Genomic DNA, 21,076 nt, shown 5'->3' with positions numbered 1-21,076 from the left:
CTTGGATACCAAGTCAAGATGCATTTTATTTACAGGGGCAGCCACAATCCACTAATGGGAATACACAGCTTTTACAAAGTTGGAACTACCTGTACAGGATGGATTACATATGCAAAAATAAAAATTTCAAGACCACAGTACAGTACTGACCCCACCTTCCCACATGTGATCAACACCTGTGTCATTTCCCACCCTCCTGGCAGTTAGGTTGAGGGCCACAAATGGGAAGTCACAGGTGCAGGTTTTTTATATCATTACAAATTAAAACCCTCCTCATGACCAGTATCATGATAGAATGCAGGGTTTCAAGTGAAGCAGGCTTACCTTAAAAATAAAAAAAAAAAGGGTGGGGGGGGAATGATAGAGCCTATGAGTAAGAAGAAAAAACCAAGCAGCCTGGATCACTCTCTGAGGCTGCAAGCCAAACACAAATACAGCTGTGCTTCTCAGGGATTTCCACCAGCAGCTGCAGTACAGGGTCCAGCCTGGGCTCCTTTGGGTTGTTCTCTCTTAGGCCTTGCTTTCTGAAGTTGCACGACTCGAGCTGTTCATGACCGGCCTGTCCACAATGTTCTGATACCTCCATGGTAGCCAGTCATCTACCTCCTCAGTGGCCACGCTTAGAACTACCATGGTCCTCCTCTGCACAAAGGATTTTAGTCCCACCAATTCACCTAGTTAAGCAGGTTGTTTTAATATTCTGTGCAGGACAAAGATATTAACCCTCCACTTGCCTTCTATGCACTGTGCTGTAGCGACTCCCATGACACACATGCAGCTGTCAGCAACAAGCAGTTTAAGCCTAGAGGGAAAAGCCTGCTTTGTCCTGTTCCAGACCCCACTGCCCCTGTTATTACAGCAGAGTGGACAGCTGCTGCCCACCTCCTTCCACAGAAAGGTCTAGCTCAACACACGCTGGCGCTGCAGGAGAGCGGTCCAGGCCTGGGCCCTCAAGGTTCTATTGTTCCTACTGCTGACAAGCCCAGGTGCCATGGGACTGACCCTTTTAGGAGTCCCGGCTCGGGGCAAAGAACAGCTTCTAGAGATGCTTGATCCAGAGTTGCACGTAGGAGCCCCATGCAGCTACGCCCCAAAGCTAGCAGCATTGTTTCCACTCCACTCAAAACCGCAGCGGTGCGAGGAGCCTGCAGTTGCATCGACCGGAAAGACAACACGTAAAGAGACGTCAACCACGTCCAGAGAGAGCTCAGACACCCCAGGCAGGTGCATCAGCAGGCAGGGGAAGGGCACAGCTTAAAATGAGCCCGGCCACAAGCCAGGAGTCAAACTGGAGCTCATGGCTGAGTGTCTCCCTGGCTCAGCTGCATAGCTCAGAGGGAGGAATACACTGTTCCCTTGTACAAGCAGCGAACGAGGTGCAGTGATCACCTCCACTAAGACTAGCCGCCGGGCTGAGAGAGCCAATTGTAGGACACAGCATGGACAGTTCAATCCCACACACTTGCAAAGCAGTTGGTAGGGACACACAGACAACCCCGTCATTCTAGAGCTCCAAGCCACTGTATGATCTTGGCACACCCTGTTGGATGCACTAGCAGAGGCCACTTGCAGGTCAGCGCCCAATCTACAGGGTCAAATGCTTGTGCACGTGACACTCGCCTCCAGCTCGCACCCCGAATCTCTGCCATCCCTTTAATAAATTCCTCCACCATTCAAGACTCTCATGATTCTTAACCTAGATTAAAAACTAGACTCTCTCCCTCCCCCAAGAAGGGCACAGGATGAATAGGCAACTTGTGATTAACCTACCCGCACCCAAGCCCAAATGGACACCTAACTTGGGGGGATTCCTCTCCTCTCCCTTAAAGACCCTCTTCCCCAGAGGCCTGTTCTCTGCAGCCAGAGCCTTCCTTCTAAAGACATAATGGCTGGAGTTTAGGAGACAGACACAGGAGCACAGGTCAGAGTCTAGCTCAGAACAAAGGTTTCCTAGGGTCAGACAGGTGCCTTTCATAAAGTTACCTTAGACAGGGAATCAGCAAGGCTGTGGGAAGCAGGACACCTCATTTGCACTACGGGACTCAGTTCATATTTGCCAGCCAGCAGAGCCACTCATCGGGGTTTAGCCATTTTCACCGTTCTGCGATGAGGCCCGCAGCGATCTGGAGCAGACATTCCAGGCCACTTACAGCCGATCGGTGCCTCAGGCGTTTGGAGACCCAAGACAAAAGTTACATGGGAAAGGCTGGGTCTGCACACCCCACCCTTCGCAGGGAGCGACCTGCGGAACAGAAGGAAGGTGCAGGGATACCAGAACCACAATTGGGCAGAGCACATACCTATGCAGACAGCTGGCTGCCTCAGACTGCAGGCCAGGAGCAGGGCCCTGTGCCATACACATGTGCTCAGTGTCAAAGGTGCCTCCCCCGCTCTGAGTGGCCCCCAGTTTTGAGCTAGGGCTGTGCACCGTGACTGCCTTGACCTCGAACATCGAGACGCAGCCGGCAGAGATTGCTCCGCATGCAGCCCCCACCATGATCCAAGCAGCGAGCTCTGCATGCCCTCGGGTTCCTGCCCTTTCACTGAGGGCACCCCACAGGCCCCTTCAGTGCAGAGCAGGGCAGAGCCGCACGCACGAGAGGGCTGGCTGAGTGCCACGGCTCCAACGGGAAAGCAGAGGAGAAACCTGGAGGTGCCCCCCCCCCAATCAGTTTTCAGATGCTTTTGGAACCTGCAAGGCATCCGGATACAGCCTTGCTCACACATGCAAGCATCCAGGAAGAGTCAGACAGACAGACAGACTGACACGCTGCCACCTGCAGGACAGAGAGGTTCTCTGCAAGCAGGCCTGCAGCAACGCTGGTCACCATTAGCAAAAGGCTCAGAAACCGACCGCCACTTGAATTCTTCCCCCAACTGCAAAAAAAATATCAGCCGGATCACATCACAGAAAGGCCTAGAGGAAATAAAAGCAGATGGCTTGGGTCTCAGTTCCCTGGGAGGTTTGCTCTGCACACACAGGCGCACGGCTCAGCTGGCTGAGAATTGCAGAGATAGAAATTCAAGAGAGACAGGAGAAGAGCCACAAGAAAAGACCCACCAGAAGCCCACTCGGGGTCTGGTTCCTGGTGACAAGAAGCCCCAGGAGAATCAGAAACCAGAGGGCCACCCAGAGATGAGAGAAAAAGTAAAAGACACCTTGAAAATGTAAGCATTCGGTTTTCCAAGTCAGCAGGAAGCACCATGTGTCCTCGGAGGGAAAAAAAGGGGGGGTCCTGCCCCAAAAATGGGGCCTGGGCCATGCTTAGCACGTTCAGAGCGTGCAGAGGAAGGAGCTCATCTCTAGCAAAGGGCAGCCCAAGCCACGTGATTCAGTGGGCACTCACTTGTCCCTTCCTAAAGCTCGAGGGGAGATGGGAGGCAGGGAAGAGGGAGGGGGCGAATATGCTTCCCCCCCCACCCAGGTTTTTTTAAAGCAGTGAATCCTTCCAATGCCAGCCTCGCTGCTCAGAGACCTGCGCTGTGCAGAGAGCGAGAACACGGGCCCGGCAAAGGAAGTCCCGTGGATGCAGCCGGAGCACGTGCTTTGTCACGGGTCCTGCGGCTGCTTTCCACGGTAGCAGCGGCAGGAGGGCCCCAGCACTTACCCAGCCAGCAGCTCCCTCCAATCACTGGGTACGACTGGAGTCCCAGGGCAACACTGGGCAAGGCAAAGCATCGCGATGGTACCCCCCCTCCCCCCGCCAACGGTACAGCAGTCTCGTCCCCCCAAGCAGAGACGGCAGAACAAACGCCAGCAACACCATGGAGCTAAGCAGCCAAAAGCACGTCCCCATGCCAGGAGGGGGACCCCACGGGAATGTGTGTCACCATCCAGCCTCCACGCCGAATGGGGAGGGGGCCTCTGCCCTCCCACACCCCCGGGCCCGACCGTACCCCACAGTCCTCACCCAGCGCACTGACCGGTGCCCGCTCTGGGGCCGGCCCACCCAGCGAGCACCAGCCACAGAGCGAGGGTGGCACATGGCCACCGCCCTGCGGGCAGAGCGCACCACAGCGGAGACATCAGATCACGCCCTGAGTGCTGGCCTGGCTGGGGCGCGGACCTGTCAGCGGCCAGCCCCCTCCCCACCTGGGGGCAGAAGGAAGGAGGAATGCCTCCCCCCAAAATGCCAAATCAAGGCCCGGCCAGAAGTTACATAAGGCCTGGGTTACCCTGAAAACAAAGGCCCTGGGCCCCTGGCATGGACCCTTGCACCAGCAACCCCGCTCCCTGGAGGAGGTGGCTCTGAAGGGACGCACCTGGGGCTTTTCCTCCCCTCAGATCCCCTCCTTTCCAGTTCGTCGGTCAGAGCAGGCGGGGAGGCTGCGGGGCTGGCATGGCCCGGTTCCCGCACCCCTCCTCTCCGGTGCCTCCCTTCAAGGGCCAGGGTGGAATCAGCTCAGTCCCCCGCACCCGTCTCTAGTGTTGCCAAGCGACAGACGTCACCACATAGTCATGATTGGACATCCAGTACAAAAAAAAAAAAAATCACAGAATAAATAGACATGGGGGAAAGGGACACGCCCGCCATGCCCCCCAATCCCCACAGGCAGTGACGGCCTCTAGCTCCACAGCGCCCCCTCCTGGAGACGGGTGCCCCGCGCAGTGCGATTCCCGGAGACGCGCTCTCTCTTCGCAGTCAATGGAGCGGGGTGGGGGGGACGAGACGCCGCCTGGCTCCCCCGGGCGCCATCAGAGTCAGGACAGGCCCGGTGCAGGGGCTGCCCCCGCCCCTCAGTTGATGTCGTCGTAGATGCTGGGGGTGGGGGGCGCAGGCGGTTTGGGTTTCTTCTTCTTGCCAGAGCTGAGCCCCGGCGTGCCCCCCACCAGGCTCAGGTGCGGCTTCTTCTTTTTGGGTTTTCGCGACTCCGAGTTGTTCGTACCTGGGCCGAAGGGAGAAGAGGGAACGTGAGCCGCACGCCCAGCCCCTGGAGCTGGTAAGGAAGGGCCGGGGCCCCATGTGGCCCCCCAAACCAAAGGGGAAAGCCCCACTCCCCAGAGACTCAGCCTGGCCCCCACGGGGCAGGGACAATAGGGAGCAAGTTGGGAGGAAAGCCGAGGGCTTTCCTATTAACTGCGGGGAGGGAGGGCAGCCTGCCCCTTCTGCCCAGGGCATGATGGACCAGGGAGCTGCCCCAAATCCTCAGGGCACTTCTCCCAGGACCCTGGCAGCCGGCAGAGACCCCACCCCCAGCCCCCAGTTCTTACTTGCTTTCGAGGAGGCCGAGTCGGAGGGCGAGATGTCCGAGGAGCCGTCCCACTGCAGCCGGCTCATGATGGCCTGGCTCTCCGACACGTCAAAGCCCTCGTTTTCCACGCTGCCCTCTGCTTCCGGGAGCGAGCTGGGGGGAGGGGGCACACAGGGGTAAGGGGTCACAGCCTTTCATAGATCCCTTAACCCCGCACACGCTGCTTCTGAACCCGTGCCCCACAAGCCAGTGAGTTCCCCTGCAGAGCGAGGTGAGCAGTCAGATGGGGCCAGAGGTCTCAGGGGGAGGAGATGTGCTGGCCACCAGCGAGGCCTCTGGATCTCCTGCAAGGCGCAGCCCTCTTCCGCCCCCGCTTCATTTGTTTTGAGGTGGGGGTAACAAACAAGGCGCTTTGGTTCTAAGCGTTTCTCAAAGGGCTTGCCCCCCACCTGCCTGCTCGGTTATGGACCCCCTGCTACCCCCAGGCCAGCCCGTGGAGCCGGGTTTTGGCTGTGGCCGGGGTAGGGAAGGGCCACAGCAGTTCCAGCTCCCACAGACAGCCCTGCCCTCAGGTCCTCCTGCTGCTCCCTAGAGCCCTCCAGAATCAGATCCTCTCCCCTCACCCTGCATCAAGCCTTCTGCTGCACTCCCCCCCCAGCTTGGAACAGGCTCCCTCTTGCAGGACCCGAGCCCCCAGCAGCCAGTCTCAGAAACCCCATCCTGGGCTGCTGTCCCACATATCAGTCACCTGCCTCCAACCTGGGACAGACACTTCCCCCGGGGCCATCCACATGGCGCTGGGCAAAGCCCCCACTAGCCCTGGGGCTGAACAAGGGCTTGTCTGCTCAGGGCCTCGGGCTCTGGGGGAGCTGCTGCCCTCGCTGTCTGTGCTTGGCCGAGGCCCACAGTCGCCACACCAGGGCCTCGCTAAACGTCTCCTGGAGATGAGCCCGCCAGGGCCCAGAGAGCTGGCCCTGTCTAGCCCAGCCTGGAGGCGGCAGGCCCAGGAGCCTTTTCCATCTCCCATGGGCGCGCCTCGGCTCCGCTTTTGTCTGGTTGCACTTACGCAGAGGGTCCAAGGAGGTAGACCCTGACTGACCTCCGCTGCTCGTCTGTGTGCTGGGGGCACCGCAGAGACCTGCGGGGACACAGGAGTTCAGAGGCCTGGAGCGCACAGTGGCTTGTGTTCCCCTTCCCTGGACTTCCCAGCCCTACCCTGGCTCCCCGGCTGCCTCCCTACACCCCGGAGAGTCACGCTTTTGGGGGGTGATTCTGCCGGTAACTCAGCAACAGCTGCTCCTCAGACAGGAGACGACCCCACCCACCCCATGCAGTCCCAGGTTGCAGTGAGGCCAAGCTGCCGGAGCAAAGCCTTTCGGAAAGGCCCCGAGCAGGGCGCAGAGACCCGAGGCGGTGCTCTCACCTGGTGCACATCTTCTTGGTGTGTTCGGAGATCACCCCGCATTGCTAGAGAGAGAACAGATGGGCTGAGCGACCACAGAGGCAGCGAGGGTCACCGGTGGTGTCCCAGCGCAGAGGTATTGCTACGTGGGGTTTTCAAATACCCTTAACACGGGACCTTCCTTGGCAACCAGAGACACAAGGTTCCCCCTGGTTCTGGGGGGGGGCAACACAGAGCTTGAAAGATTTCACTCCCCGGGGCAACCTTCCATCTATGGTTCAATGCAGCCCTGTCTTCCCTAGTCTGCAGCAGGGCAGTCCTAGTGCCTCGGCTGCTGCTGCTAAGGGTATTCCCCAAGCAGCTGCAGCGTGAAACCAACTCGACTGGTCAGTTTTGCTGCTGCTATTCAGAGCCCAGCAGGCCACTGCAGCAGGGGTAAGCAGCCAGGCATCAATTTCATTGCTGCCGAGGCAGGTCAGCTGCTTCGGAGGTAGGCAGCGTTTGAACAAGGAGCAGTGCCCAAGAGGAAGGGCTTGGGAGAGAAACTCCAGACAGAGGAGCAGCCAAGACCCCTATCCCATGTGGTCAGGAAGCTGAGGCCAGGCAACGTAGCTACAAGTTCATCAGATGCTTCTTAGCTACAGGCGGATATTAAAGACAAGGGGCTCTACCAGCGGAAAACGACTAGGAATGGGGAAGGAGGAGTGGGGATATTTACTTGGACAACATCCTGGACCCTAACTCATGGGCTCTGTGTCACCCAAGCAGGAATGACTGACTCTCAGGGGTCTTGGAGCAACCTAGCAATGTTCCCCGCCCGCTCTGGCTCGTCGTATTGCTGAAGCCCCAAGCCAAGCGGGAAAGGCACGCAGCAAGTGCGCCGTCAGGCTCGGAGCGCTTCCCGGATCTTAGCTCTTCCCCGCCCAGGTGAGCAGTCTGCAGCCGGGCTAACGGACACAGAGGGAAAGGTCATGCGGCCAGTCACAGGCCACAACGCAAGTCAGCAGGGACAGAGCCCAGGAGCCCTGGCTCCCAAGCGAATCTCGCCCCGCCCTGCTCCCTTTCTGCTCCGTCCCAAGGGGCTACTCACCGTGGTGAGCAACGAGCGGAGCTCCTCGGGACCCAGCGTTTCATAGTTGATTCCAGAAGAGCTGCTGTACTGCAGGGAGACACGAGGGTGACTGAATGTCACAAGGATCGTCCGGGGTGCAGCGTGCTAACCCCAGTCAGGGCCCCAGTGCTGTGTAAACCAGCCCCGGCCTGAGAGCGCTTCAAATCTAAATACACCAGATGAGGGGCGGGAGGGGAACCGAGGCACAGGGAGGGGAAGCGACTTGCCCGTGGCCACCGAGCAGGCCAGTGGCAGATCTGGGAATAGAGTCCAGGTCTCCTGAATCACAGGCTAGCACTCTACCCACTGGGCCATGCTGTCCGTCCGTTCCCCCCCACACACACACCATGGATTCACACCTACACTCACCTTAAAGGGATCCGAGTTCCCGCTGAGCTCCCCTGAAAAGAGGACGAGATGGTGAGACACGTGATGCGGCCATCACTCTGGGCAAAGGGAGAGATAGGGGCTCCAACCCCAGCCAGGCTCCCACCCTCCCTGCCTGGGCCTGGAGAGCCACCGAGCAGCCCTGTGTGTGTCCCCATGGTGCGGGACAGAGCCCCTGGGAAGCCAGTCCCAGCCCCAGGGACCTTTGTCTCAGCCAGGCACAGGTTGGGGGAGGGGGGGTTCCCAGGAGCAGCAGGCTTAGGGGCGTGAGAGAGGCCTATGGGAAGAGGGCATTGGGGGGCTCAGCACACAGGGGAGGAGAAGAGTCAGGAACAGCGGAGTGAGCCACGGCAGAGCCTCGAGCTGGGCATAGAAGGGAAAAGGAAGCCAGCGCATTCGGTAAAGGCAGGGAGGGGCGCCGGGCAAACCCCTGCCCCTGCCCCCACCCCTTCCTTGAAGAGGAGCTCAAGCCAGCAGCCATCTAGAGCCCCCCGGCCCGGGGCATGAGCAGGGGGTGCCCTGGAACTGCCGGCAGCCTCCAGAGTCCATTGCAACCCCACGGTTCCCACAGGATCCTCCCGGGGAAGCTCTGCCACAGCTGTCTGCTTCTCCGGCGGGGACCCCCAGACCCCGGTGACCCACGGGGTAGGGGTGGGACACGTATCAGAGAAAGGGGCAGACTACGCTGGGGCAGGCAGCAGCTCCGCGGCCCAGAACCAGACCCACTCAGGGCCAGGACAGTGCGTTCCCTTGGGTCACAGGTGAGGAACCGGCCAGGCCTCACCCAGCAGCCTGCTGGCCTCCCCATGGGCTCTCCCCAAGGAATCACAGAATATCAGGGTTGGAAGGGACCTCGGGAGGTCACCTAGTCCAACCACCTGCTCAAAGCAGGACCAATTCCCAATTTTTGCCCCAGATCCCTAAATGGCCCCCTCAAGGATTGAACTCACAACCCTGGGTTTAGCAGGCCAGTGCTCAAACCACTGAGCAATCCCTCCCCCCAGAGAACTAAATGGCCCCCTCAAGGATTGAACTCACAACCCTGGGTTTAGCAGGCCAATGCACAAACCACTGAGCTATCCCTCCCCCCCCACGCTCCTCCCCAATGCCCTGCCATGCTACTGCTCCCCCTTCCAGCATCGCACATCCCAGGCTTCCCCAGGGCATCGCGGTTGGCCAGCCGCACAGTCACTGTCATGGCAGGACTTGGCTGCACCAGGCCGCTCCACAGAGACATCAGGCCCCGTTCCCAGAAGCAGTGGGGAGCGCCAGCCCCAGGCAGGGCCAGCCGGCCTAAGCCCCGCCCCCTCCACCAAGGTGCTCCGCCCCCTCACCACTTACCATTTTTGTGTTTTAAGGATTTCGATCTCCGGGGCGAGTTGGGGTTCTGGAATAAGGCAGACAAACGCTTTGGGGAAGAGAAGGAACGAAGCGGGGTCTGAGTGCACCTTGCCTGTCCCCTTCCCCGCCCAGCCCCATGGAGAAGAACAGCCAGCCCCGGGGATCTGGGCATTCACACCCACAAACCTCACCCCTGGTTATTCAAGGGAACGCGCTCACCTGGGACCAGAACTGAAGGGGCAGAGCTGCGGTGTCCTGACAGCCCTAACAGCGCACACAGAAAGTCTCGCTCCCTTTTGCGGTCACAGTGCAAACGGTGCATGGCCTCGGGCTCCGGGGTTCCCCCCCACCCCCCGAGCACCGAGCCGAGCTCCCGGCACGAGGGCCCAAGCAGAGGAGACGTCCTCTGCACCCAGGACGGGCACTAGAGACACCATGGGGCATGCAGATCAAGGCAGGACCACGCCCCCGGGCCAACCTTCCCTTGCCCCACTGCCAGTACGTACCCTGCAGACCACACGCACCTGACGCCAGCCTGCGTCCCAGCGCTCACAGCTGATGGGTCTCCTCCCCCCCCCCCCCCCGCGTTGCAAAAACGAGGGGTGAGCACCTCTTCACCCCCGACCCTACATTCCCTCGCCCCTTCAGCATGAGCCACACAGAACGTACCTTATCGGATTTCCTCTTCTTTGCTAGGAAGGGAGGAGGAAGGAATAATGTTCTTTAGCCCTAACAGTGCCACCATCTCACAACGTCCAAACCAGCCTCGGAGCCCGTCCCCTCCAGAGGCAGGGGAGCCAGCGGACCAGGGCTGAAAAGGCCCAGGTCCTGCGGGAGCGACCGGGGTGGGAAACGGGGATGGGACAGGATGGCCAGAAGGGACCGAAAGCCAAGCCCCCGCGCTGCTTGGCTTTAACCCTTTCGGCGCCAGCCCGCACCACCACCCGGCCGCAGCCGTGCTCCTCCAAGGGCTTCATGCAGGCTAGGCAGCTCCCGAGGGGCAGAACACACAGACAGAGGCTCGCTCGCTCTCCCAGGCTCCTCTCAGCCTGGCGTCCAAGCGGCCGCAGAGCTGGCTGCATGAGGTCATTGGGTAACCGGCAGAGACAGGCTGGGGTGCAGGGGACAGAACGCAGAGCAAAGGGCCCCCGGAAGGAGGCCTGAGCCACCCATTCCAAGACCACCCCCCAACGAGGCGCTAACTAAGATTATTTCCCAGCCCCCCCACGGAGAGGCAAGGCAGGCTTGCGGTGGCGGCTCTGGGCGGGGACTCAGGACATCGGGGTTCACTTCCTGGCTCTGCCCCAAACCCCCCCCATGACCTTGGGCACGAGGTGCTGGGCACCAACATCTGCCCCACTGATGAGCAAGTCAAGGGCAGGCCCCACAGGCTTAAGGTATGGGGGGGTAGGAACCCCGTTACCTCTCACTCTGCCCCTCAACATGGCTCCCCGGGGAGATCTTTCACAGCCCAGCCCTCTGGGTGTTGGGCGTGGGGTGATCTGGCCCTTACTGCACAAGGACGGATACGCAGTAGAGGAACCTCCCACCCGCTCGCTCTGCACTGCCCAGAGACCGCGATAGGACCCCCCACCTCCACCCCCGGCCGCGCTACCTTTCTTCTCAGAGCCGTAGGACCAGTCGTTATCGTTGATGTCATCGTTGTCCTCTTGGTCGCTCTCGGATTTGTTCATGTTGTTGCTGCTAGCGATCCTGTTCGGGGGGGGGGATGGGGGACACACAGCCACGAGGGTGCTCAGCTCTGGAGGCCTGCCCCCCACCCGCCCCCCCGCAGATGGCCCAAGGTAGAGGGACACCGAGCCACCCCACAAAGCTCCACGTCCACGGAGATCAGCAGAGGGGCAAGGAGCATCTTGACCAACAAACCCAACTGCACAAAACAGGTTGCGGGGGGGGGGGGGGGAGGCACGCAGGGGGCTAAACACAGTGCCTGGAGGTTTCAACAATTAAGTTTTACAAAAAAATTTAATTGCAATTAGGGAAATGGGCCTCAGGACTCCTGGGTCCTGTTCCTGATTCTGGGAGGGGGGCGGGGCCAGCAGTTAGCAAATGAAGAGGATCAAGACTCTTGGGTTTTGTTCCCAGCTCAGAGAAGGGAGGGTGGCCTAGTGGTTAAGTCAGGACTCCTGGGTTCTGCCACAGACTCACTGGAACACCCCGCTAAGTCTCCCTAGGCCTTGATTTCCCCGAGGGGGGATACATCCAGTGCAGGGCGCGGGCTCGGTGCCCATGACCCCTTTGCGGTCCGGTCTGTAGCTGAAAAGGGCTCTGTGACCAGCAGCCCCCGCGACCAGTCCCCGCGACCAGCCCTCACCTCCTGTTGGCTATCCGGCTGCTGTTCCGACCCATCCCCAGGCACTTCTCCAGGTGGGGGGCGAAGCGGGAGGCAGCGATGCTGCGGCTGCAGTTGGGACACACGCACTCCTTGTTCTTCCACTGGTTGTAGACCTGGCCGAAGATATCCACGCCAGGCTGGTCCACGATTTCTGAGAAAGAGGGGGGCACAAGCATGAGTCCTGCTGGTGCCACGGGGCAGGCACGGAACAGCTCCTCAGGGTGGGGGGCAGCAGCGCCCACCGCCACGTCCCTGAGCACTCCCACCAGCCACACAACGCTCCAGCTTGCTCGGAGAGTCTGCTCCGATTGTCAATAGGCTGCGGGAGAGCCCAAGTTTCACCCGGCTTAACAGCGGGCCAGCACCCGGCCCTGGGGAGGTACCGAGAGAACCCCTTCTCCCACAGACTCCGAGCAGACTCGGGACACAGAGCTGCCAACTCCACCTGGGATCTGGGAATACGTACAGCACCGAGCACCATGGGGGCCAGCCGCAGGATGAGCTGGCCCTTTAAGGGGATGGGGCTCTGCCACATGCATGCTAGGCTTAGCCCAGCTCCCCAGGATAAATGCACGGGCCGCAGGATGGGGAGCATGCGATGACCAACCAGGCCAGCTGCGGGATACCAGGGCAGCCTTGGAAGTGAGAGCGGAAAAACAGCCAGGAAAGGGCTAGTGGCAAGGCCTCGCTAGGCTGAGTAACCCTCCAGAGCTCCTTGGCAGAAACCAGCCTCCCAAGATTAACTGGGGGGGGGGGACGGGGACGGGGACGACTGAGGCAAGAGTGGGCCCCGAAGACTGACTGGAAAAGCGCTGCTCCAGAGCCCCATCTCAGTCGGGGTCCGTACTCAAATATGGATACACAGCAATAGGGGGGCCGAATCCGCTCCAGTCCCTCTCCTGCCTGGCGGTCGTGGGGGGAAACGACACGTTTGTTTCAGTAACATCGGTAGCTGGGACCCCAAGGAGCCGTGTGCCAAGAAGAGGCTGTTTTTACACAGTCACTTTTCTGATTACAGTAAAACCCTCCTTCCACCCTCACGAAACAGGTCAGTTTAAGAGCCAGTCCCCAGACAGCCCCCTTCCCCCCTGCCCCCTTTTGAGGCTACAGAAGTGGAGGTTCTCCTGCTGTCCTGCAAGAGCCTCCCTCGCCCCCAAGAGACACAGATCCCTATGAGCATAGCCAATGCTGATGCCTACAAGTCACTTTGCCCTAGGGGTTTGGTCAGGCAAAGGAAAATTTCATCGAAAGGCCAAGCCCGAGGTTTAGATACATTTCTAGCGTCTGACCCTCCGCTACCCAAACCGTGCTCACAGGCCCCGAGGTGGCTGAGCGCGTTAAGGTTTCTACATAACCCGGTATGAAGTGATGCACTTGGGAACGTCTCTGTAAACCGGTTCCTCGCTTCGTGTCAGGAAGAGGGAGCCCAACCTGACTGCAAACACGTCACGCTTTATAAACAGTCAGTGGAGACGGGCAGATTTCTTTGGGATTCCCCCGCCCCGGGGCCCATAACTCAGTCCCCTCGCTCGGTGGCATGGAACCCAGGAAGGGAGAGTGCTGATCAGCCGAGCTATGTAGCTGCCTAGAACAGCTGCAACTCCAAAAGCACGGAGCGACGGCTTAGAGGGACCCCAGTGGTTTGAAAACCGCAGCCTTTCTCCGACGTCTGTACCTGGCACAATAACCACACGCCTAAGGCCACGCTGTAGCCTGAGCGACTCACAGGGTTTGGACTGATATAACTGGCGTGCAAATTTTAACCAGTCTCGTTATACTGGTGCAAGCCCTAGTGCAGAGACAGTGAAACTGGCAGAAAGGCGCCTTGTGCCCGCACAGCTTATTCCCCTTCTCGAACCAGATAAGCTACACCCATGTGCGGCAGCTTTATACCAGGATCCCTGCACGCATACGAGGGAGGCTGCCTCCCCTTAAGCGTCTAGTTCACTTGGTACAATTCTTGTGCTTAGCCAAGGCCTAACTCCGAGGAGTTGGAGGAAAATAAGAATTAAAAAGACAAGCCTCCTGCTCCAGGGCAGAAAGCAGCCTCTAATGAACAGCGTCAGGAAGATGTTTTCCTCATGGGCAGGTTATGCCATAATGGCCTCCCGCCGTAGTTTCTTGCATCTTCCTCTGACGTAGCTGGTGCTGGCCAACGTCAGGGACAGGATACTGGTCTAGATCAGTGGTTCTCAAGCCGGGTACGGGTAACTCACCTAGATATTTGCCTAGTTTTACAGCAGGCTACATAAAAAGCATGAGCGAGGCCGGTACAAACTAACATTTCATCCAGAAAATGACGTGTTTATACGGCTCTCTGTACCACACACTGAAATGTAAGTACGATATTTATATTCCAATTGATTTATTTGATAATTATATGGTAAAAAGGAGAAAGGCAGCAATTTTCCAGGGCTGTGACACTTTTGTATGTTTATGTCTGATTTTGTAAACGGGCTGTTTTTAAGTGAGGTGAAAACTGAGGGGTACGCAAGACCAATCAGACTCCTGAAAGGGGTCCAGCCGCCTGGGAAGGCTGAGAGCCACTGGTCTAGATGGACCACTGATCTGCTCCAGGATGGTTCCCTGTATCCCGACTGGGTGCCCACCTGAGTCTTTTTCAAGTTCACTCACTTGGCGCGTGGGCCCGCACTGCGTGCCTGGCCAGTTTACCCTGTCGCTGGGTAGCTACTCTAGCTCCGTCTCTCCCTTGCTAAAAAGGCCCTTTCAAAGCTCATCGGGGGAGCAGACCTGACTCAAAGTGACCTTCAAGGGTGTTTCTGGAAGCATTAGGCTTTGCTATCTGAAGGGGCCTCATCAGAAACCGGATCCCGGCTTTCAATTCGCCATTTCTAAAGAGCCAAGTTGGCACATCCCTTTAAATCCTTCGAGGATGCTCCTGCCGGTTCTGCCCCGCTAAGCCTGAGGAGCGGGAAGGGAGCAGGGAAGGGCCCTAGAGGGAACTCACCGAAATCCTTCATGCTGTCGGGGTCCGTGTCATCCAGGAAGAAGTAACCGCACTTGACTGCCCGATGCACCTCGAAGCAGAGCCCCAGGCAGGCATCTTCGACCAGGTCCGTGTAAATCTCGTGAGCGATGGCCTGGGGCCCAACAGAGCCGGTGAGAAGCAGCAGGGAGGGAGACCCGATTACATCCCACCGGGTGAAATTTCCCCCCCCTTGCCATTTTCAACAGCCCAGACCACAACAGCCACCCATGCTGCCCGAGACCGTGCAACGTTTCCTATACCTAGCGGATCTGACTGTGAGGAACTGGGGGGGTGGGTGGGAAAGAAGAGGTTTCTGAGGTTGCTCAGCCCCCACCGGGATCGGGCCCGGAACAGGAAATACCACAGCAGGATAGTGGCTGATTTGAGTGGCCACCGCTGCGTCGGGGGTTTGAATGGCAGATCCAAGACTGTTCCTAGAGCTTGGTGCAGATGTCCCAACAGCCATCCACAGCAGCAGCAGAAAAAGCATTTACCCACCGCTGGCCCCTCTGCCATTACCACCACTGGCAGGGTTTTTGTGGTTTGGTTTTTTGAGTTTTTAGCGCTTCCCGAGCCTCTGCCCGGGGACACTGGGGATACCCCACGCAACGCGTCTCTGCATCACGCAGAATTTCCCTTACATGCACACCTGGGGAGAGACCCTTCGCGGCCATTGTAGGCAACAGGCTCCCTCTCCCTGGGTCAGCTCATACAACGCACCAGCAGGCGGGGGCCCGGGGGGAGGACCCCGGGCTTCTGATCAGCATGGAAATAAAGCAGCATGCACTCAGACTGGAGAGTTGCACAAGATGCACTGGGCACAACCAACATGTTCCCCCCCGCCCCCCAGGGATGCTCACGGGGCGAAGGTCACCACCGCCACTCTTGCAAAGCACCGGTGCCCCCTCCCCACTGCCCCCCACTCACACCCCCGCCCCTTGCACTGTACCCCAGAGCAACTGCTGCCATCTTTCCTGAGCATGTTCTCTGCCCGTCCCAGCAGACGCCACGATGCTGGAGCAGGTGCCCACGGGGGGCTACGCAGGGCCCAGCTGCACGTCCTCTCCCACCCAAGGCTGTCGCCACTTTACCCCCAGCCAAGGAGGTATATTTGCAGTAAGAGGGGGGGAAGAGTCTGGGATCAGGGAGTTTTCCCTGCTCTCTTCCCCCAGAAGGCAACAGGAGGGGCAGAAGCAAGCGCAGAGGAGCTACCCTGGGAAGTCTCATGGCTCTCAGCTCTCTCCCCCGCACCCCCCACGACAGCAGCCTTCTGGCTCTCATAGAATCATAGAATATCAGCGTTGGAAGGGACCTCAAGAGGTCATCTAGTCCAACCCCCTGCTCAAAGCAGGACCAATCCCCAATTTTTGCCCCACATCCCTAAATGGCCCCCCTCAAGGATTGAACTCACAATCCTGCGTTTAGCAGGCCAATGCTCAAACCACTGAGCTATCCCTCCCCTCTAATCTTCCTCGTTCTGAGATGAAGTCGCACGGTCTGAATGTACCTACATCCTTCTGCAAATCCAGACTCTTCCCCTCCTAGAGGGGTCAGCTCAGGACGGGCAGAATCGGGGGCCCCAGTGAGGTGGATTCTCGGGCCCCCACCCCCGGCTTCCAGTTAGAATTGGACACCCGGCTGCTTCCTCACTAATGCTGCAAGAAAGCGGCCTGCACCTGCACCCTGAAAGAGGGGTTCCTCCTCGCCATAGGAATCCAGCAGGCAAGGCTGCCCTCCCTCCGGGGGAAAGCCCTGTTGGCTTGTTGGACAGCCCCAGGCGCACGTGTAAAGCTGTGGGCCAGGGGCCTCTTCTTTCACCTTCCCTAGGCAAGTGAAGGAATTCAGGTTTCAGAGTAGCAGCCGTGTTAGTCTGTATTCGCAAAAAGAAAAGGAGGACTTGCGGCACCTTAGAGACTAACCAATTTATTTGAGCATGAGCTTTCGTGAGCTACAGCTCACTTCATCGGATGCTGTAGCTCACGAAAGCTTATGCTCACATAAATTGGTTAGTCTGTAAGGTGCCACAAGTCCCCCTTTTCTTGAAGGAATTCAGTTTCACTAATGTTCCCTCTGCCACACCCTCCGACTTAGTGTCATTGGTTTCCCAGAGATTTGCCACATCCCTCCCCTTGGATGCACCAAAGAGGGGTCAAAGGCCAGCACTATAGGAATCAACATTCCTGGCATTTCAGGACCCACAAGTCAGGCTTGGCTCTTCCTGGCCTCACCCCCAGTAACAGACAAATTCTACCCACCCCACCCCTTGCATCCCCAGGGTCGCCTCCATGTAGCTGAGCTTAGGCTGCAGCCCTGAAACTGGAACTCAAAGTGATTCTGTGGCTAATGCAGCCTGGAATCCTGTTGGCTCCACAGGACTGAGAGGAGTGGCAAGGACACGCCTTGCTCACTGATCAGCCAGCAGATCTGCCTGCTGCACGGAGCGAGAAGGGGACAATTCTGCACAGAGTAAAACGGACTCGTTAAATCCCGAGGCCAGGATGGTGGGAAGGATTCTCCAAGGGAAAGTGGCTTTCTAGAGTCCTGCAGGCCACGGCTCACTCCCGCTTACCTCCAGCTTGCTGTTATCCAGGCCAGACAAAGACATTTCCTCCATTTTCATTTGCAAACGCTATTGGAGAAGACGCTTTGAATGCACATAGCACAGGCCAGGCTGGGATGCCGCTGCACGGACAAGAAGGGGAGAAACAAGTCAGCGCTTAAGAGCCCCATCAAACCCCACTCAAGAGCGCCCACCGCCCAAGGGAAGCCCCATCAGGCGGGTCATTTGAGAACACATCACAGAGACAACCCTGCGCTGGGCAGAGGGGGAAAGACTGACTAGATCAGCGACCCGCAAACAGGGGACACAGGAGGTGCTGTTTCCCGGCACCGGTATCAGCCGCTGGGGGACGGATAGCACCTGCACCCCGACAGGGCACAACCTCCGCCCACAACCGAGTCTGGGCTGTTCCAAACCAGCCCCACGTGCTAGCCAGAGGGCGCCGGGGGTCGCCAACCAGTGCAGCCAGTTCTGATGCAAGGGGCTGTAATAGGACAGCTGGGCACAAGCGTAAGGAAAGCAGGGTCTGCTAGCATTATTACTTATTGCTAGGACCGCAGCATCTAGGAACGCCAGTCAAGGCCCAGGCCCCTGCCACGCAGACCGGCACAGCGGCCTGAACGCAATGGACACCGGTGCTTTGTTAAGCAGTTCTGGTTCAGAAGAGGTTGTCCTGGAAACGAGAGCTGCTCACCGTACAGACCCCTCCTTTTGGGAGGCCTGCGAAAATAACGCCAGAGACCAGGTTTTCCTTGGCAGCAGCAGGCAGACCCCTATGGATTTTGGTGCAAAATAGGCAAACTGGAAGGGGGAAACAGGGGACCCACAGAGCCCCTGGCATCTAGTTGGCAGACCAGTCAGCTTCCACCAGGTCTGTAATGGTCTATAGATCAAAGCACCGGCAGATGGCAGCCATTAACACATTCCAGCACCCCAGGTCAGCTCTGCCCATCCTCGCAATAGAGTTTAGCATGGACACCCTTCCTGCCCAGATAGGAAATAAAGAAGGAATAATGGGGAGGCCGAGGAGGAAAGCGGGGGGGAGGGGGACAGTCCCTGGCATGAGGGAGGAAGTATGGGGGGGTAGCAGGGAGCCCCCAAAATGGAGGGGGATGAGAGGGCAGCACCCAAAGAACTTGGCAGGGAGCGGGGGGAACGGAGGGATGTGAGGAACCCCCATGCGTGCAAGAGGAGCTCAGCCAACAGAAACAAAAGCACACCCCTCTCGTTGGTAAAGCGAGTAACAGCATTCCACCGGTCGCTATTTCACAGCAGGTGTGGTCTCCACTCCCTCAATCCCCATCACCTCTTCCTCCAAGCCTTGGGTTAGGGGATGTACAGGCCGGACAGCACCAGCCAAGGCGCCAGAGTGGGACTCAGGAGACCAGTTCTAGCGTCAGCTCCGCCACTGCTGCGACACCTTGGGCAAGTCACTTGTGCTCTGTGTCCCTTTCCCCGCCCCCCCTTGTGTGTCTCGTCTATCTGCACCGCAAGTGTTTTATTAATGCTACCACCACCGCTCGCCTCTTAACAGTAGAGCTCAAAGGTCAAAATCATTCTCCCGTTTTTCAGATGGGGAAACTGAGGCACAGAGCGGCTAAGTGACTCACCTGAAGTCACCCAGCAGGCCAGGAACAGAAACCAGGTCTCCTGAGTCCCAGCCCACTGGACCATGCTGCAGGGATAATCTGTGTCTGTACTTACAGTCCCTCAGGCCCTGGTCTCAGTTGGGGTCTCTACTGGAATACAAATAAATAACAGGACCCCAAAACACAGCTCCAAGCGTGACACCCAAGTCAATCCTCCCGAGATGCCACGCCTCAGGCCAGCGGGCTGGTGGAGTCCAAGAGCTCTCCCGAGGCCAGTTCAGTGCCCCAGCCTAGGAAAACAACAATCCCGACACGGCGGAGAAGGCAAAGCGGCGCAAGGAAAGAGACCACAGTACTCGGGCCCTGCGCCAGGACACAGCACCGGAGCCTGCAGGGCCGGGACGAGAGCACCAGCAGGCTGAGACACGCCAGCCGTGAGACAGCCTCATCCCAGGAAGCAGCGTGGAGAACAGGGCGCTCCTTCCACCTTTCCGCGCCAGGAGCCCAGCCAACAGCTTCCACCCCCCTCAACTGGGGCACCCGCAACAGAAGACATCTCTGTCTACTGGAGTCAACTCAGTGGGCAGGAGAAGGCGCTGCCAGGGGCCCGCACTGCTGCCCCCGCTCTGTCGGCGCCTTCCTTAGTCTGCACCCCTGCAAGAGCCGTGGGGCAGAGGCATGACCCCCGGCTAGTCAAAGGGAGGTCGAAGCGTTCCCGCTTTTGGGAAAAGTCCACATTTATCTGCCTCTCCCCCCAACCCCTCTTTGGAATAATCTGCCCAGAGGAGCAGGGCAGGAGGCCCCCGGCTTCCCACATCATCGAGAAACAATTCTGCTGCATCACCTTTCCCAGGAACAGATGGACCTGAGATCACAGAAGTTTGACAGGTGTTAAGCAGCTGTGGGGGGTGGGGGTGTGTGTGTGATAAATGGATCTGATATTAAAAGAGGGCAGCCTGGGGAACTACGCCTCCCCGCCCCTCCACGCATACACCCAGTAAATAACCGAGCCATCCAGTTAGGAGCCATATTGCCAGCTTCTGCATCATGCCAATGGCAGGCTAGGATGGCGCAGAGAGGAAAGAGGCCTGCGGAGCTCCCCACCCCACCTTCCAGGGGGTCCAGAAGCAGCCCCAGGGGCGGCCCCCAGGTTTCCTGCACTCTCAGGGCTTGTGGCGAGGGAGAGCTCCCACAAGTCAGAAAGAGGAAATACCGATTTCAAAACTGGCTTCTTCCCTTTGTAAGCTCCACTGTGCATCTCTCCCAATGCAGCCCCCACCCCGCCACCCCCTTGGCAAGCAGGGAGCGGCTTGTGGACACAGGGGGATGGGTACAAAGACCAGACCAACTCCCAGGGGCTGCCAACAGTTTGGGGCTCTCCCTAGCTGCCTGTCGTAAGGCACCGGGAGCTTGATTAGCTTCACAAAAGGAAGCGAGCCACGGTGCTGGCACCGGGGTCCTGCCCCTCCCGAGACCCATCTGAAGCCAGGGAGCCAGAGGCCGCTGCCAGGCAGGATCGGGCCCGCACCCCACGATTCCGAGCTTCAGCCCCACTGGGGCGGATGCTCCGTGGCCCCTCTCTGAAGGGCGGGGGGTGCAAAAGAGAGGAGACACCCCCCACCCCCAGCCAAAATTAGTTTCCGCTCTCAGCAGAGGCTTGCCCTGGAGTGTGCGCCCCCCGCGCCCAGACCAGCATGTGTCAGGGGGAGGCCCGGCCCCGGCTCACTCTCCTCCCCATGTGCCCCCCTCCCCGGGTGAGTCCCCCCCCCCCCCCCACTGACCTCCTACCCAGTCACCCCGCTACTCCGGCCCTCCCAGCCAGCCGATCTCCTCCCGCACTTCCTCGTCCCCCCACCCCTTCCCCCAAGCCCCTCCCCCGGCTACTCACCCCGGCTGTGCGGAAGAGGCGGGGTGGGGGGGGGGGTCGCCCGGGGCCGAGCTCCCCGCTAGCAGCAGCGCCCGCCCCGCTCCCGGCTCCCCATGCCCGGCGGCGCCTCCTCCTCCCCGGGCACATTCAGCGGGCGGCAGCCCCGGCCATGGCCCCCCCGGCTCCCCGGCCGAGCGGATCCCCCACGCAGGCTGCGGGGGCTCAGCCCGGCCCTGCAGCAGCCGCGGCGGCCCCGGCCCTAGCGCGCCCTCCGCCCGGGC

General features: G+C 59.2%; 1 protein-coding gene across 5 annotated transcripts; it reads right to left on the bottom strand.

The window, feature by feature from the left end:
- Positions 1–6: 6 nt before the first annotated feature.
- Positions 7–21,076, bottom strand: ATXN7L3 (ataxin 7 like 3). 5 transcript variants are annotated; one of them, XM_073326385.2, is made up of 13 exons: positions 20,817–21,076; positions 17,349–17,461; positions 14,759–14,891; positions 11,770–11,941; positions 11,050–11,147; positions 10,104–10,126; positions 9,435–9,501; positions 8,076–8,107; positions 7,686–7,754; positions 6,617–6,660; positions 6,260–6,331; positions 5,213–5,346; positions 7–4,887 (listed from the first exon to the last, which is right to left on the bottom strand). In XM_073326385.2, exons 2-13 carry the CDS (start codon positions 17,397–17,399, stop codon positions 4,739–4,741), a joined length of 1,044 nt encoding a protein of 347 aa, XP_073182486.1. In that variant the 5' UTR covers positions 17,400–17,461; positions 20,817–21,076; the 3' UTR covers positions 7–4,738. The 5 variants fall into 5 exon arrangements, with proteins under 5 accessions (XP_073182486.1, XP_073182488.1, XP_073182487.1 ...); XM_073326387.2 differs by having other exon boundaries at positions 9,435–9,480; XM_073326386.2 differs by lacking the exon at positions 20,817–21,076 and adding an exon at positions 18,950–20,160.

Source organism: Lepidochelys kempii, chromosome 27 (assembly GCF_965140285.1).
Source record: "Lepidochelys kempii isolate rLepKem1 chromosome 27, rLepKem1.hap1, whole genome shotgun sequence".
NCBI lineage: Eukaryota > Metazoa > Chordata > Testudines > Cheloniidae > Lepidochelys > Lepidochelys kempii.
Note: the sequence above shows the minus strand (reverse complement) of the source record. Positions and strands in the feature narration are given on the sequence as shown.

Bases quoted from the DNA above. Each gene is read 5' to 3' on its own strand.
- ATXN7L3 (XM_073326385.2), bottom strand. From the start codon at position 17,399: ATGAAAATGGAGGAAATGTCTTTGTCTGGCCTGGATAACAGCAAGCTG. The intron at 11,942-14,758 runs GTGAGTTCCCTC...CCTCTTTCTCAG, and splicing joins CGACAGCATGAAGGATTTCG to AAATCGTGGACCAGCCTGGC. The intron at 8,108-9,434 runs GTAAGTGGTGAG...TCCTCTTTTCAG, and splicing joins ATCCTTAAAACACAAAAATG to GGGAGCTCAGCGGGAACTCG.